The sequence below is a fragment of the Morus notabilis genome, unplaced genomic scaffold (genome assembly GCF_000414095.1).
Source record: "Morus notabilis unplaced genomic scaffold, ASM41409v2 Scaffold448, whole genome shotgun sequence".
Taxonomy (NCBI): domain Eukaryota; kingdom Viridiplantae; phylum Streptophyta; class Magnoliopsida; order Rosales; family Moraceae; genus Morus; species Morus notabilis.
Genome location: NW_010367461.1, coordinates 60324 through 76029, shown reverse-complemented (window position 1 = coordinate 76029; position 15706 = coordinate 60324). Strand labels below are relative to the sequence as shown.

The window sequence follows — 15706 nt, the reverse complement described above, 5'->3', positions numbered from 1 at the left end:
CAGGCAGCAATATGTAAGGCTCTCCGCAGTTTGTTGGGTTATGGCATGCATGCTGATATGGGGTGAGATGCCATTTTTAAAACTTAATGCTCAATAATTCTGCCACGTCAAAAAAGACAAAGCCTTTTTGTCCACGAAGAAACAGCAAAAAACAATGACGAATAAAAATGCCCTGTAGAAGAGAAGACGCAATTTTGAATTTCAAATCTGCATGATTTGTAGCTGGTCCATTATGTTGCATCTCTTTGTTTTATTCATGAGCAACCAATCATTTCTCCTTTTGTTTTCCATCCAAAAATAATGCATACAATCAAATTAGGACGTCAGTGACACGTAAATTTTAAGAAACTTCAGAGTTCCATCTTGATAATAAACTTGCTCATGTTAACGACACGCTAGCTTATTCAGTTTATGGCGTGAGAAAATATTTTCAGCTACGGCGCAATAATCTAAAATCAATAGATTGATATAGATAATTAAAATTTTCTACTATTGCGACACAACACAATTATACTTATTTCTATTGAATTTGGGCACAATTCTGATTTTACAAATATGTAAAAAAGATTATTCAAGTTTCATAAAAAAATAAGCGCCACCACTAAACTATATTTATCTCTGTCAGTCCACTTGTTTGCAAATGATTACTATAAACTAATAACAATTAAGAATGTATTTTTGTTTTCCCTTCAAAGGAAAAAAAAAAGAATGTCTTTTGTTTTAAAGTAAAATGACAGCCAAGATAATAGCCTATAACGATAATATAGTCTCATAAGATTAGTACAAGTCTAATATTATAACAATATTGGGAATATTATCTTTCATGTAGATTTTCCAACCGTTAGCTAGCGTATAATCTAAAACTCAGTAGTTCTAGACTATATGGAGTCATCTTAGGACGCAGAAAACGATGCTCATTCATGCTACATTAGCTTTAATGGGTTTGTTTAGCAGCGTCTTACTGCTTTATATGACTATATTTTAATAATCTATCTTGTGGAATTCTTGACTTTTAAGATTTCAGCAAAAGATATGGGAAAAGACTACAGAACCAAGATGAGTACATTGAATAGAAAACCCGACCAAATCTTGCGTTGATCAAGATTTGTTTTCGCTGTAAGAAGCTTGTAAACTTTAATGTTCATGTTCATGTTCATTTCATGCCTGCGCAATTCGACTTATTAATATATATATATATATATATATATATATATGGGTATATATAGTCTCGGTCCAAATAAAGTCTGCGCTCGTTGAAGGCCCAAGACATTGTGTATACATGTGTTGTTTGACCAAAAAGAAACGTGTAAACTTGGGTTATGTCCTTATTTTGGATTCCTTGGCGCTCAAACGGTCGAAAATGCAAGCAAAGCATCGCTTTGATTCCTCATCCCTCCCAACAATATTGCTTTATACCTTTTTGCTTGTTTCCATTAATTGTTTCTATCTTGATCTCCCATTGTTTTCACATTTGGTTCCTCTCCCATTATTTCCACCCCTTTGCCTTGCATCATAACATGTTTTCTCATTGACCTCATTTGTTTTTTGTTTTTTATTTTTATTTTTTTCCCCTTCACATTGAAAGGTAACAATATTAGATTGAGTTATACATATTTGATTGATAAAATAAATTGAGTAACTTTGGTTTGTATGACACAATTACCTCAAGGTGAGGGAAATTGATCATCGTAATTTTATCTTATTACAGAAAGTGCATAAATATATTCCTCAGGCACACAAATTTTGTTGCTCACACTCACACATGCATCACTCAAAGGACGCCGATTCTAGAATAGTGATATCAAGAGGTGGTGACGGCGAAGAAGAAGAATCCTTTTCAAGTAGTACTTGGCAGAAACCTCAAAAGACCACAAAGAGAACCAAGACAATTCATCCACCTATTGAATGCCATTGGCAACTGCCCCCTATAAAGGAACCAAAACGCTCTTCTTCCGGGGCCTTCAAATCGGTGTTGTCGTACCCTCTCAAGTTGGGCGAGTCGTTGAAGAAAATAGGGAGGACTAAGAGCATGCAAGTAGTGCTAGAGGGAACTCATGATCCCAAGGATGAATCCGTCGTTCAATCTTTCCGCGAAATGCTTCTCCTCGAGGTCCAAGTTCCGCCCAAGCACAATGATTATCATACCCTTTTGCGGTACGTGATTTATTAGTACTACTTTCATGCTACCATTTTCACATACATGAAGCAAAGCTTCTATGCTAATTCTTTCTTCATGAATCTTACGTACATGTCATGTTTTGAATGTTAAGTGGCTTGGAAATTGTATATTATGGTGTTATATGATCTCTCTTTTGTTTTCTTTTTGGTGGCTTAATTATAGGTTTCTCCGAATGAGGGACTTTGATATTGCTAAAGCAAAAGAGATGTTCTTGAATTACCTCAAGTGGAGGGAAGACTATGGGGTTGATAAAATTCCAAAGGTGACTTTCTTTTTTTTTTTTTTCCATTATATGTTTTTGCGTTTTGAACAAGTTTCTTCCTTTTTGAATATCAAGATAGGACTAAAGCAATGAAGAGAAGATTAACATGACTCATGCGCAAGAATGACATACAAATCGAAAAAAAAAAAAGATTGTCCTATATTCTAATGATGTCGAAGCTCTGTTGCATTTCTCCATTGAATATATTGTTGGACAATTATGAATAATACAGGAATTTATGTTTGAGGAGCACGAAAGGGTGAAGAGATGCTATCCTCATGGTTATCATGGAGTGGATCGATATGGCAGACCGCTGTACATCGAAAGGATCGGGTTGCTAGATCTTAATGAACTCCTGAAAGTAACAACGGTTGACAGATTTGTCAAGCACCACGTTTCAGAACAAGAAAAAACCTTAAACTTGAGATACCCGGCATGTTCGATTGCGGCCAAGAAGCATGTAGCTTCCACAACAAGTATTCTTGATGTGCAGGGAGTGGTATTTAATTAATTAGCAAAGCATCCTAATTATAGTGTATTTTCTTGTTATTAACGATCTAATTCATGAGCTTTTATTAACATTGATCGTCATGAATTGTTTATTATGAGCTTGGCAACTACTTTTTTGTTTGTTTAGGGATTGGCTAATTTCTCAAGGCCTGCAAGATCTATCTTTATGGAAATTCAGAAGATTGACAGCAATTACTACCCAGAGGTACCGTGTGACACATAATTACAATTATTGGCAATGTTATGTCAGGAGCGGGAGAATATTAATTATGCATATGTATATTTACATGAATATATGGAATATTGAGCATTATATATATACATATGATTCTTTCAGACTTTGCATCGGCTGTTTATTGTGAATGCGGGTTCTGGGTTTAGAATGCTGTGGAAAGCAATAAAGGCTTTTATGGACGCGCGTACTTTAGCCAAGATTCACGTAATTAAGCAATTTCTTCTCATCTATATAACAGTAAATCTGTAGTATTAATTTGTTTGTCGTTTAAAATCTAATAGTGGATAAATTGGAAATGCGTGCATTGTTTCTTTCTCTTTCAACTTTCAGGTGTCGGGATACAACTACATTAATGACCTGCTTGAAGTTATCGATATCAGGTACCATTTCATGCTAAGTGCTCTAGTATGTGATTTTCTGTTTCCTATCAATGAATTTGCAATAATATATATATATATATATAAATATATATGTTAGATATTAATAAAATCGAGAATTCTTTGATCATAGGATATGAAAAATACCATATACTAATATTATATTTGTAATTGATGTTAGTTTAATGCAGGTTCTGCTAATTTTGCTTACTTTATTTTTAATTTCTATTATAATTTTGATGTTATCTGATATCCATCACATAATAATATTAAGTTGATACCTTATCATAAATTCTCCAAAAGTTTTTAGTATATCAAGTAGTGCAAACTAAGACTATATACGTTGTTTTGGCAGTAATTTGCCAACCTTTCTGGGTGGAAATTGCACATGTTCTGACCATGGTGGATGCTTGTTAAGCGACAAAGGACCCTGGAACAATCCTGAAATTGCAGAAATTGTTCAGGTCAACTTCTAGTTTATTTATATATTCTGGCACCGTGTTTTCTGATATTAATAGACTCGACGTGGACGTTTCATCTATGTGTTACAGGCAATCTCGACAAATGATGAGGACAACAACGGCGACGAAGATGGCAAAATGGCTTCAGAAGCTGCCATTGTGCGCAATATGGTAAATCACAAATTATACATAGGCTTAGTTTGGGATTGTTGTCCGTTTAAAAGAAATGCTACTTGTAAAGCTACAGGAAGAAATAGAAGTTAAAAGTGAAAAGATTTAACTTTTAACTGTAAAAGGATATTGGTGTTTTTATATTTTTATTAAACAGACTAATTACATAAAACTTCCATTCTAAAGTAATAAGAAATCAGCCCATAATATAGCTTGCAGAGTACTGTCCTTGTGCTTCGTTGCAGTAAATATAAATTGTCTTGTTTTTCTTATGCTATCTCAAGTTTATTCTTAATTTGGTTAAAAGGCTGACAAAGAAAAAAACTAAGTTAATATTTCTTTTAAATCTAAAGAGTATAGTGATCTCCATAAAAGTTAATACAATTTCAACGTGATTCAGTATTTTTTTTTTTTTTTTTTGGAACTGAGAATATATACGCTGGCATGACAGAAAATCCAGGCGTTGGAAGCAGCACTATCAGACGCCAAAACAGTAAGTTCGACAAATAACAATTTGTTAGAATTTAATTGAACATCATTTGAATACATGTTTAATTATTTTATATGGCAGAAAATCGAGGCATTGGAGGCTATACTTGAAGAAACCAAAAGCGTAAGTGGCCGAAACATTATCACTAAATTTAAATGTTTCTCTTATAATGTGGGCGTTCTCAAATTTGTTATTTTCCTTCTCAGGCCTTGGAAGGACTTGCGTTGCATATTCAACAGCTGAGGACCTTTTAGGGAGTTATTAAATGCCATCTTGTTGTTATTTCCACCTTTTTCTTTTTCTTTCAATAAGTCACTATAAATATTGTCCATATGCCTGTATTGATGTTACATATCAAAATGAAAGCTAAAGAAAATTATACGAGTAGTAAGATTCTTTTTGGCCTCATTGGGTAATGGAAAAAAGCACATTTTACAACTAATATGTAGCTTTCCAAAATTCCTTTAAAGAAGTTATCCAGTCTACTAGACAAATGGATCTAATAATCTCAACTTTACAGAGAGAGCAAAGAAAGGAGCTTTAAGTGTGGGGAAAGCCCATGAGTGGAGAGAGCAGACTCATATCATTAGTCCCAAATTTTGAAGTTTTTGATCATTGATCAACATCATATCTTTACAATAATACACATCAGTGCTTTGGATGAACCACAATAATTACCACTTTGGTAGCACTGTAACACATAAGAGTATCACCCCCAAAGACTTGGGAATCATTATTAATTATGTGTTTTTTTCTGCAAAAGAGGCGATGATGTGATTCTTCTTTGGCTTGCTTAAGAAGAATAAGATAGTACAAACAAAGACCAAATCCCATTGCAACCAGACAGAGAAACGCCAATAATTGTTGTTGCAGTAGTAGCGGACAAATCTAACTGCTTAAATTCGAAACAAGTAAAGCAGCTCTCATTCACAATTGGTCATAAATTCTTTCAATAGTGTCGTCCAAAATGCATGCTCATAATGCTTTGAGGATAAGTTTGGCAGCTCAAAGATAAGAGGTAACTTCGATAGGGCATATATGCAAATAATTACAAGCATTCAATTGGGGAGTAGAGTAGAGTAGCATAGCAATGATTGGGATTGGCAAATGGGTTTGGCAGATTTAGTTGAAATTTTGGGCCACTTCTGCTATTGCTCAATAAATAGTTGTATGGCCATTTTGACACTATGATGAATGATGATGGTAATGGGAGTTTTATGCTTTGTGGACAAGTATTAGGGTCAGCAAAACTGTTACATTGGATATCATCCTTTTAAAGCAAAAGGTTTGAACTTTGAATTGAAGCTCTCCACTGCAGAGTGATCTCGTCCCTATCATATAGGATTAGGTACATACTAATAAGGAAAGTTGACGATCTCTATATTGGACAAGCTGTACATATTTTATTCATTCAATATTTAAGATATTTGTATAGCTGTAATATTATTTCTATATTTGTAAACAATATGTTGTATATATTTTGTACCTTTCCTATCAATGAATACGTTAGAAAAATCATTCATATAATTTCTTTATGTTCCTATTCTCTCTAATGGTATCAGAGCACTAACTCTTATTGAGCTCATTCTCTCTTTCGTCTATCCAAATGGCCGAATCTCACAGTACTCCAATAGTGTCCACTACACCTACCCCATCCAACTCCACAATGTCTCTCTTAAAAATCCCAACATCACTATTCTTCAACCTTTAGACAATTCCACATCTCTATTTGCTATTAACTCAGCAACTCAAATGCCGCTCAAACTTACGTCAACTAATTATACCTCTTGGATACGATCTTATGGGCTTTGTTGATGGAACACGCCCTTGCCCACCGGCCATGACTACAGACAATCGGCCCAATCCGGAGTATTTGCTATGGACTCGCCAAGACAAACTCATCCTTCATGCAGTTGCTGGTTCTCTCACTCCGACTCTCATTCCGTTCATTGCCTCTGCAAAGACTTCACATGAAGCATGGACAACTTTGGTGAATACTTATGCCAAACCATCTCGTGGTCGCATCACTAAGCTTAAAGAAAATTTACGCATCATTGTCAAGGATTCTCTATCAATCACCGAATATATGCAGACAATCAAAAGCATCACCGATGAACTCGCCATGCTAGGTGCATCCATCCATGCTGACGACCTCACTCTCAAAGTTCTTGGCGGACTCAATGACCAGTACACCAATATCTTAGATGCCGTTCGCGTTCGTGAAAATTGCAATGATGACATCCTAATTGGTGATGGTACTGGTCTCTCCATCACTCATACCGGCTCTACCACCTTACCCTCTCCATCTCACTCTTTTAACTTACCTAATGTTCTATGTGTTCCCCATATAAAAAAAAAAAAATTGATCTTAGTTTCTAAATTTTGTGCTTCCAATAATGCTTCTATTGAATTCTCACTTACTTGTTTTTATGAGAAGGATCGTCGATCAGGGACAATACTTCTGCAAGGAATAACTAAAGATGACGTTTATGAGTGGCCATCTCAAATCTATCAAAAAATGCCATTATTTGCCATCTCAACTGTCAAAGCTCCAGTCTTGGCCATCCATCACTTCAACTTTTACGTCATTTACTGTCTACCAATCGTCTAGGATTGTCATCTACCTTGTCGTCTAAATTTTCTTGTGATTCGTGCCTATGTAATAAGAGCCATAAATTACCGTTTTTTGAATCTTCCCTTGTTATCAATGCACCTCTTGAAATTATTTATTCGGATGTTTGTAGTTCACCAATTTATTCACAAGACAGTTTCAAGTATTATGTAATTTTTGTTTGATCATCTCACTCGCTATATTTGGTTTTATCCCTTCAAATGCAAATCAGATCTATATGACGTGTTTGTTCGTTTTAAAGGCATCATTGAAAAAATTTTCAACCGACCCATTATCACACTCTACTGAGATAATGAAGGTGAATATCAAGCATTAAAATCATTTTTATCAATAAATGGAATTTCACATCTCACAACGCCGCCTCATACTCCTGAACATAATAGATTCTTAGAACGACGACATCGTCATATCGTTAAAATTGGTCTCACACTCCTGCACCATGCGTTCGTTCCCCTTCATTTTTTGAACATGCTTTCACTACTGCTGTCTATCCCATCAATCGCATGCCCAAAGTCAACTTATCCATGTTGTCATCTTACGAAAAGCTTTTCGGTCAACCACCAAATCTCACAAAATTGCATGTCTTTGTTGTTTGTGTTATCCATAGTTCTGTCCCTGCACCTCTAGCAAACTTGAAACACGGTCCCAACCATGTCTTTTTTGGTTACTCTAACTGAAAGTGCTTATCTCTGTTATAATTTAAACTCTCACAAAATGTTTGTTTCTCGACACGTTATTTTTGTAGAAGATGTTTTTCCATTTCAAACCCATTCTTCAAATCCTCCTCGCCCTACTTCTGAATCTTTCGAGCCTTGGTCACCTTCCTTTTTAATTCCTCCACATATATCTCTCCCGTTCCCAAAATCTGTTGCTCAAAAGTCCTCAAATTACGATTCAACCGCATCACAGCAAAATTTGGACAGTCCAAATTAATCTAACCGCTTCATCTTTCTAATCATTGCCAAATTGCACTACCATTTCTTTGTCACAAAATCAGTTCCCATTAAATCTCACTCATTCCATTAATAACTCTGTCTTTTTCTTCTCCACATAATGCTCTCTCTCAGGCAAATAATGGTGACAATAAAGAAAATCACGTAGAATCCACTCACACAATGTCAACTTCTCTTGATCCTATGTAAGGTAAGCCATCCTACGATGATTCTTCCACACCTCTCTCACCTACCAAATATATTCCCATCATTACTGTTTCATCTCTAAAAAAATCCGTCCCATACACCAATTTCCATGCATCCACGCTACCTAACCAAAGTCTTAACCTTCCACCCACGACCACCAAATGATCACCCCATACAAACACAAGCAAAAAATAAAATTTTTAAGCCTAACCCAAAATACTCCTTACACGTCACCACCAACAATTCCCTTAGCCTAGAACCCACATGCCTCACCCAAGCTCTTAAACACCCACAATGATGCCAAGCTATGTCAGATGAGTTCAATGCCTTACTCCGCAACGAAACATGGGAACTTGTTCTGCCTAACAATTCTCAAAATGTTGTTAGGTGTAAACGGGTTTTCCAAATTAAACTGATGGCTCGATTGAACGTTACAAGATTCGTCTCGTTGCTAAAGGATTTCATCAACGTTCTGACATTGACTATAATGAAACTTTTAGCCAGGTCATCAAGCCTACAATTGTTCGTCTAATTCTAAGCATTATAATCTCTTCTCGTTGGCCACTTGGACAACTTGATGTTAACAACGCATTTTTTCATGGCCATCTCAAGGAGGATGTTTTTATGCATCAACCACCGGGCTTTGTTGACAAAACTCATCCCACTCATGTGTGTCTCCTCCGCAAGGCTATTTATGGCCATAAATAGGCGCCGGGGGCTTGGTATCAAGAACTAAAGCAATTCTTGAACATGTTGGGTTTGTTAATTCAAAATCTGACACATCTCTGTTTATTTTCAAACATATGTCTTTTACTTTGTTTATTTTGGTGTATGTAGATATTATCATCACAAGAAATGATGTCAATCTTCTCCAACGTGTGATTAATCAAATGGCAGCCCGTTTTTCAATCAAAGATCTTGGTACATCATCATGTTTCCTGGGTGTTGAGGTGCTTCCAACAAATGGTGGCATGATTCTCTCTCAACAAAAATACATCCAAGATCTTCTCTACAATACCAAAATGCTTGATGCCAAACATGTCAATACACCTATGTCCCCCAGTCATGTCACTACGCTAACTAATGGCACATCTTTCACTGATGCTACTCAATACATATCTGTTGTTGGTGCCTTACAATATCTATCACTCACACGCTCGATATCACTTTCGCTATCAACAAAAGGTCTCATGGGTTGTTTTTACAACATGACTCACCTCTCTCTCTACATGCTTTTTCTAATGCCGACTGGACTGGGAATATAGATGATCGCACGTCTACTAGTGCCTATATTGTGTTTCATGGGTCTAATGCCGTCTCTTGGAGTTCAAAAAAGCAACGTTCCGTTGCAAGGTCTTCCATAGAGGCCCGAGTATCGAGCCGTTGCTTCTGCCGCAGCAGAGGTCACTTGGGTTTCAAAGTCTTTTACATGAACTTGGCACTATGCTTAAGTCTACGCCAACAATTTACTATGCTTAAGTCTACGCCAACGATTTGCGCAAACCTAAATTTTCCACTCCCGCATGAAATACATTGTTATTAATTTCCATTTTGTTCGTGACATGGTTCAAAATGGTGATTTACGTGTCTCCGATGTGCCTTCCGAAGACCAACTTGTAGATGCCTTAACGAAGCCACTTTCACGCCAACAATTGCAAAAACTACGGGTAAAGATTAGTGTTCACTTTGGAATGTCTATCTTGCGGGGACATAATAAGAAAAGTTGACAATCTCTGATATTGGACAAGTTGTACATATTTCATTCATTCAATATTATTTAAGATATTTGTATAACTGCAATATGATTTGCATATTTGTAAACAATATCTATTAATGAATACGTTGGAAAACCATTCATATAATTTCTTCAAGTTCCTAATCTCTCTAACACATTAAATTAGATAATGTAGCTATAACTATATACTATGTTGGTACATAAGCTCTGCGCCATTTCATATATCATGGGCAGTTTTAGTGAAAATAACCAACTGACGATCTCTGGCTCATTCCAAAACCATTGAGATATTTCTTTTAAAGTTTGCGAAAGAATATAACTAAAGCTTAGGATTAAATGTAACTAAACCAAAGCTTAGGACTAAATATAACTAAACCAACTGACGATCCCTGTATTATGACTCTTATAATACTTTGTTCTCTAGACTTTTATTTATAACATCTCTTCTCTCTTATCTTTATTCCGTTAACAAATTTACCTATTTTATTATTTTGAGTGACAAAAAAAAAACCATATAGGTGGCACGTGACACAAAAACGAAAGGTATTACAGTGAAATACATTGTTTTCATCTCGATTACCATCATAAAGGAGTGATAAACGTAAAATAAAATTAAAGCCATTAATTTGAGGGTTTTTTAAGTTAAAGAAATCCTGAAAAATTGAAAAAATTTGACAAAGTTTTGAGTTTAAATACCCAAATTCTCAGGTGACTCTTCAAAGTGTTTTTCAAGGTTTATCAAGAACTAAACCTTATCAAGAAATGCAGCATAAAAACCACCCTTTTAACCCCATCAACATCATTGTCAAGGTCACTAAAGAAAGATTTTCAGCATAAAAGTTTAAAATAGAGGTTCAACCTCAAATTTTGGTTCCAAATTAAAATATTTTTAACAAAAATCCCCAAAAACTCTTCAAAATTATGTCTCTCACAAATTTTTCCAACATTCATAGAAACAAAAACCCCAATTTAATTCCACCTGTATTTCACAACTGAGCAAGATTGTATAAGCTATAGAACTTATAAAAATACAACATGTTTTCTTAAAATATTCATTACAATTTCAGAAATTACTAGAAGAACATCCAACAAAATTGAGTATAAATGGAGAACAACTTTGATTTGTAGTCTAAGTCTCTTACCTCATCTCAACTTTGATTAAAAAATGATAAAAGATTCTTGCTCTCCACAAGTAGCTCTACGTCTAGTGGTGAAAAGGCCTGGAGTTTGTGAGTTGTTTTGAGGTTAATTTTTCAAGTTATCCACCACTGACGCTACACATTCTAGTAGCCAACACAACCGGCATCCATGGATAGAAAGTGGAAACCTTTAAAATAATGCAAAAATGAAATAGGGACCTAATGGAATTAAAACGAAAATGGAAACCACAAATTCATCTGATTATGGGGGCAAAAGAGTAACTGCATATTCATTATCTCATTAACAATAACTAAACGAGTGACAAGTGTTATTTTCGTCACTCAAAGTAACAGAAGGGGCAAATTTGTTAACGGAGTAAAGATCAGGGAGAATGGATGTTGCGAATGAAAGTTTGGAAGGCAAAGTGTTACAAAGGTCATAGTTTATGAGAATTTTTGTAATTAATCCAAAATATTTTACATATGAGTATAATCTATGTGGTTCAATTTTCAGTGAGGTATATAAATTAGGATCTTCTCCGGTATGCTAACATACCGATAGATTAAATTTTCAGTTTGTCAAATATACATAAAATCATGCAAAAATCAAAAAGTACGCAGATTTAAATATTAAAAAAAATTAATCTATCAGTACACTAAGCGTATTAAAAAATCTCTCATATAAATTAATCCTAATATAATTTTAACACAATTTAACCGTTTAAATTTGTGAGCATCTTTGTTATTTTTTACTATCACTGATTAAAATAGTAATCATCTTTTGGTAAAAAAAATTGATAGTGATTCTAATAAAGACTATTCAAAATTTTTTTAAAAAATCGTAACCTTAATAAAACAAAAGAAAAACGAAAAGAAAAAAGAAAAAAGAAAAAAGAAAAAAGACAATTGCGGAGGTTAAGTGCTGAATGTGATTGAGAAGGATGAAAATGGGGCACTTTGTATAAATAGACTAAGTAAAAACTATTTTTAAGTAAATAAACCACCAAAAAATTAAATTGGGTAAGTAGCCCAACTTCCACATCAGCATTCCACGTCATCAATTATGTTTTTAGGGTTTTCTTTCTCCTCCTCCTCTTCCATTTCGTTCCATTTTCTTCTCCCAACCGCCTTTCATTTCTTCTCTCTTCTTCTCAAGACATCGTCATCGCATAACCTCATTAACATTATTATCTTGCCCATTCAACGTTTTTTTCTCGTCCAAAACGAAATTTGAAGAAGAGCTACTAAGTAAGTCTTTCTTTTTCTATATCTCTCATGGTGTTTTTTGTAGTTGTTCATATATTTTTAAGATGAGAATGTAGTTAAAAATGTTTAAAATCCATTCAAATAGTAATTTTACATGGTAAAAGACCAGTTTATATTGTCTGATATGATGAAGATATGCTGGGTTTAGAAAAAAAAAGGTTTGTTCTTGGTCGATTCGTGGTCTGTTCTTGGTCTTTTCTTATAATATGGTCGGTTTGTGGTCTGTTCTTGGTCTGTTCTTATAATATGGTATGTTCGTGGTCTGTTCTTGGTCTGTTCGGTCAGTTCTGGTCAGTTCTGGTATGTTCTTGGTCTGGAGGTCGGTTCTTGGTCTGTTCTTTGTCTGTTCGGTCGGTTAATGGTCTGTTCTTGGTCTGGAGGTCGGTTCTTTGTCTGTTCTTGGTCTGTTCGGTTGGTTAATAGTCTGTTCTTGGTTTGTTCTTATTAATTATGGTCTATTCTTGGTTTGTTCTCATTTTATGGTATGTTCTTAGTCTGTTCGTGAGATATTTTGTTTGCTTTAATGACATATTATTATGTTGATTAAATTTTTGCAATTTTTAAACCTAAATAATGCCTCAGTGGAGGATTTTTTTTTGACATTGGAGGAAAATGGGAGGAGAATGAAAGTTATTGGGTGTGGCATACAGACTGTAATTTAATTGGCATATATATGGATGAGAAAGATACTCTCGAAACCTTCGTTGATAAGATTTGTAGAAAATGTAGAATTGATGGACAAAAACATTCTTTGTAGTTATCGTGGATACCGAATTTGATACAGAAATCGTTGCCCGTTGTAATAAAAGACAATGATGATTTGTTATTCTTCAGGGATATAGCCCACGAGGTACCGCTACACGTGATAGTGGATGACAAGTTTATGAATCCAGAAGAACATATTGATTTTGTCAAAATTAGGAGAAATCCTTTGCATGACGATTTTTTATCGTGAATTTATGGGTATTGTAGCTCCAGATGAGTTTTCGACTCGTAATAATATTCCACCACAGTCGCAACCACAACCAGAGTCACAGCCACAGCTAGAGCCACAACCACTTGCCATTTTAAATGAAGTAGAAGTTACTGGTCATTTAGTTTGTATCGACTAGACTGAGTTTGGATCATCTCATGGATCTACCTTCAGTGACGGATCTAGTTTAGAAGTTGGTCAGTACTTTACAAGTAAGAATGATTTGAAGGAAAAGTTGCATTTAATAGCTTTGAAGGGAAAGTTTGATTTCGAACAACAAAATCAAATAAAGACGTGCTTGTAGTAGAGTGTGTGGATCTGAAATGTATGTGGCGTATCCGAGCCTGCAAACTGAGACTATCGAACATGTTTGTAATCTGCAAGTATAATGGTGTTCACTCTTGCTCGTTAGAAAAGCGTTCGACGAAGCACAGGCAAGCAACGTACTCCGTTATTAGAAGTTGCATGAAAAACCAATTTATAGGCGTCAAACAGGGTCCGGTTCCCAAATCAATTCAGAAATATGCCCGTGATGAATTCAGGACGGACTTCAGTTATTACAAAGGATGGAAGGCTCGTGAGCATACACTTCAACTCCTAAGAGGTACGGCCGAAGAAAGCTTCACTAAGCTCCCATCATACTTTCATATGGTGTCTCTTACTAACCACAACAGTATCACCAATATCCATTTTGATGAAGATAACCGTTTTATCTATCTTTTCCTAGCATATGGACCTTGTATACGAGGTTTTGGTTACATGAGGAAAGTTATCAATGTTGATAGAACGTGGTTGAAGGGAAAATTCAGAGGTACGTTGTTAGTTACCACTGCACAGGATAGTGAACGTCATTGTTATCCCATCGCATGGGCTATTGTAAACTCAGAGAATGATGCATCCTGGACATGTGTCTTCTCGAACTTGAAGGAAATTATCACTGATTCTGAGGAATTAGTTTTTATTTCTGATAAGAATCAAAGTATAAGTAATGCATTGTCTACAGTTTATACATTAGCACATCACGGTTGTTGCACATGACATGTGTCTCAAAACATCAAGAGTAATTTCAGATGTAGCGGTGTTCTGCCATTGTTCTTTAAAACCGCTGAGGCCTACCGCATTGACGAGTTTTCTATCTTGTTTGATAAATTGTCTACAAGATATCCCAGTATTGTCAGATACCTACCGGAGCAGGTACGTTTTGAAATGTGGTCTCGTGCTCATTTTAAAGGAAATCGATATAATATTATGACCACAAACATGTCTGAGTTAGTTAATGCAATGCTCAAATATGTTCGAGATTACCCTATCATTGCCCTCTTTAATTTTATACAAGCGAAGATGTCAGAGTGGTTTAATAACAGGAGGGTCGAAGCTTCTAAAACTAAAACATTATTAACGCCAAGTGTGGAAAAAACTCTTCGTGAGAGGCACAACAAAGCAGGATTTCTAACGGCCACAAGACTTAATACTGTTGAGTTCCAAGTGACAGGTGGAGAGGCCACTGCAATTGTCAACATTGGAGCGAGGAGTTGCACTTGTCGTGTGTTCGACCTTGAGCAGATACCATGCGAGCATGCAATATCATGTTGTAGAGAAGCAGGAATATCTCTTCATGATTTATGCTCAAAATACTACAGGACAGAAGTTTGGGCTCTTGCATATACTGAGACAATCTATCTGGATATGGCACAATGGGATATTCCAAATCACGTAAAGGAAGTTCACCTTCTTCCACCGCGAGTTGTACCAAAGAGGGGTAGGCCAAAGCAAAAACGCATTCCCAGCATAGGTGAGTTCACACGAAGACAAAATCGATATGCTAGGTGTGGGCAATATGGACATTATCAGAAAAAATGTAAAAACACACCGATGTACTCATGAAAAAAAAATTCATCATTACAATGTAATTACACTTAGTATATTCAACAGGTTATTTTGGCTTTGGGGAAGCTTATATTTATGGGGAAATGCTGCCCAAAACTTTACACAATGATTTTTTTATTTTTTTAGAAAACTTCGAACTAGTCCCGAAGATGGCAAAACGCGTGTTTTATTGTAAAATAGTGTAAAATCGGAGTGGCACTGGTGCGCGTGCGCGGGGGGGCACTGGCGCGCGCGCAGAGGTGGCACGGGC

The 15706-nt window shown here is 35.6% G+C and overlaps 1 protein-coding gene across 2 annotated transcripts; it reads left to right on the top strand.

Moving 5' to 3' along the window:
• The first annotated feature begins 1276 nt into the window (after window positions 1–1276).
• Window positions 1277–5108, top strand: LOC21395046 (phosphatidylinositol/phosphatidylcholine transfer protein SFH11). Of its 2 annotated transcripts, XM_024175055.1 has the most exons (12): window positions 1277–1585; window positions 1709–2154; window positions 2342–2441; window positions 2674–2940; window positions 3079–3156; window positions 3289–3390; window positions 3517–3566; window positions 3919–4027; window positions 4115–4195; window positions 4647–4688; window positions 4767–4808; window positions 4892–5108. In XM_024175055.1, exons 2-12 carry the CDS (start codon window positions 1763–1765, stop codon window positions 4937–4939), a joined length of 1311 nt encoding a protein of 436 aa, XP_024030823.1. In that variant the 5' UTR covers window positions 1277–1585; window positions 1709–1762; the 3' UTR covers window positions 4940–5108. The 2 variants fall into 2 exon arrangements, with proteins under 2 accessions (XP_024030823.1, XP_024030824.1); XM_024175056.1 differs by lacking the exon at window positions 1277–1585 and having other exon boundaries at window positions 1593–2154.
• Window positions 5109–15706: the final 10598 nt, after the last annotated feature.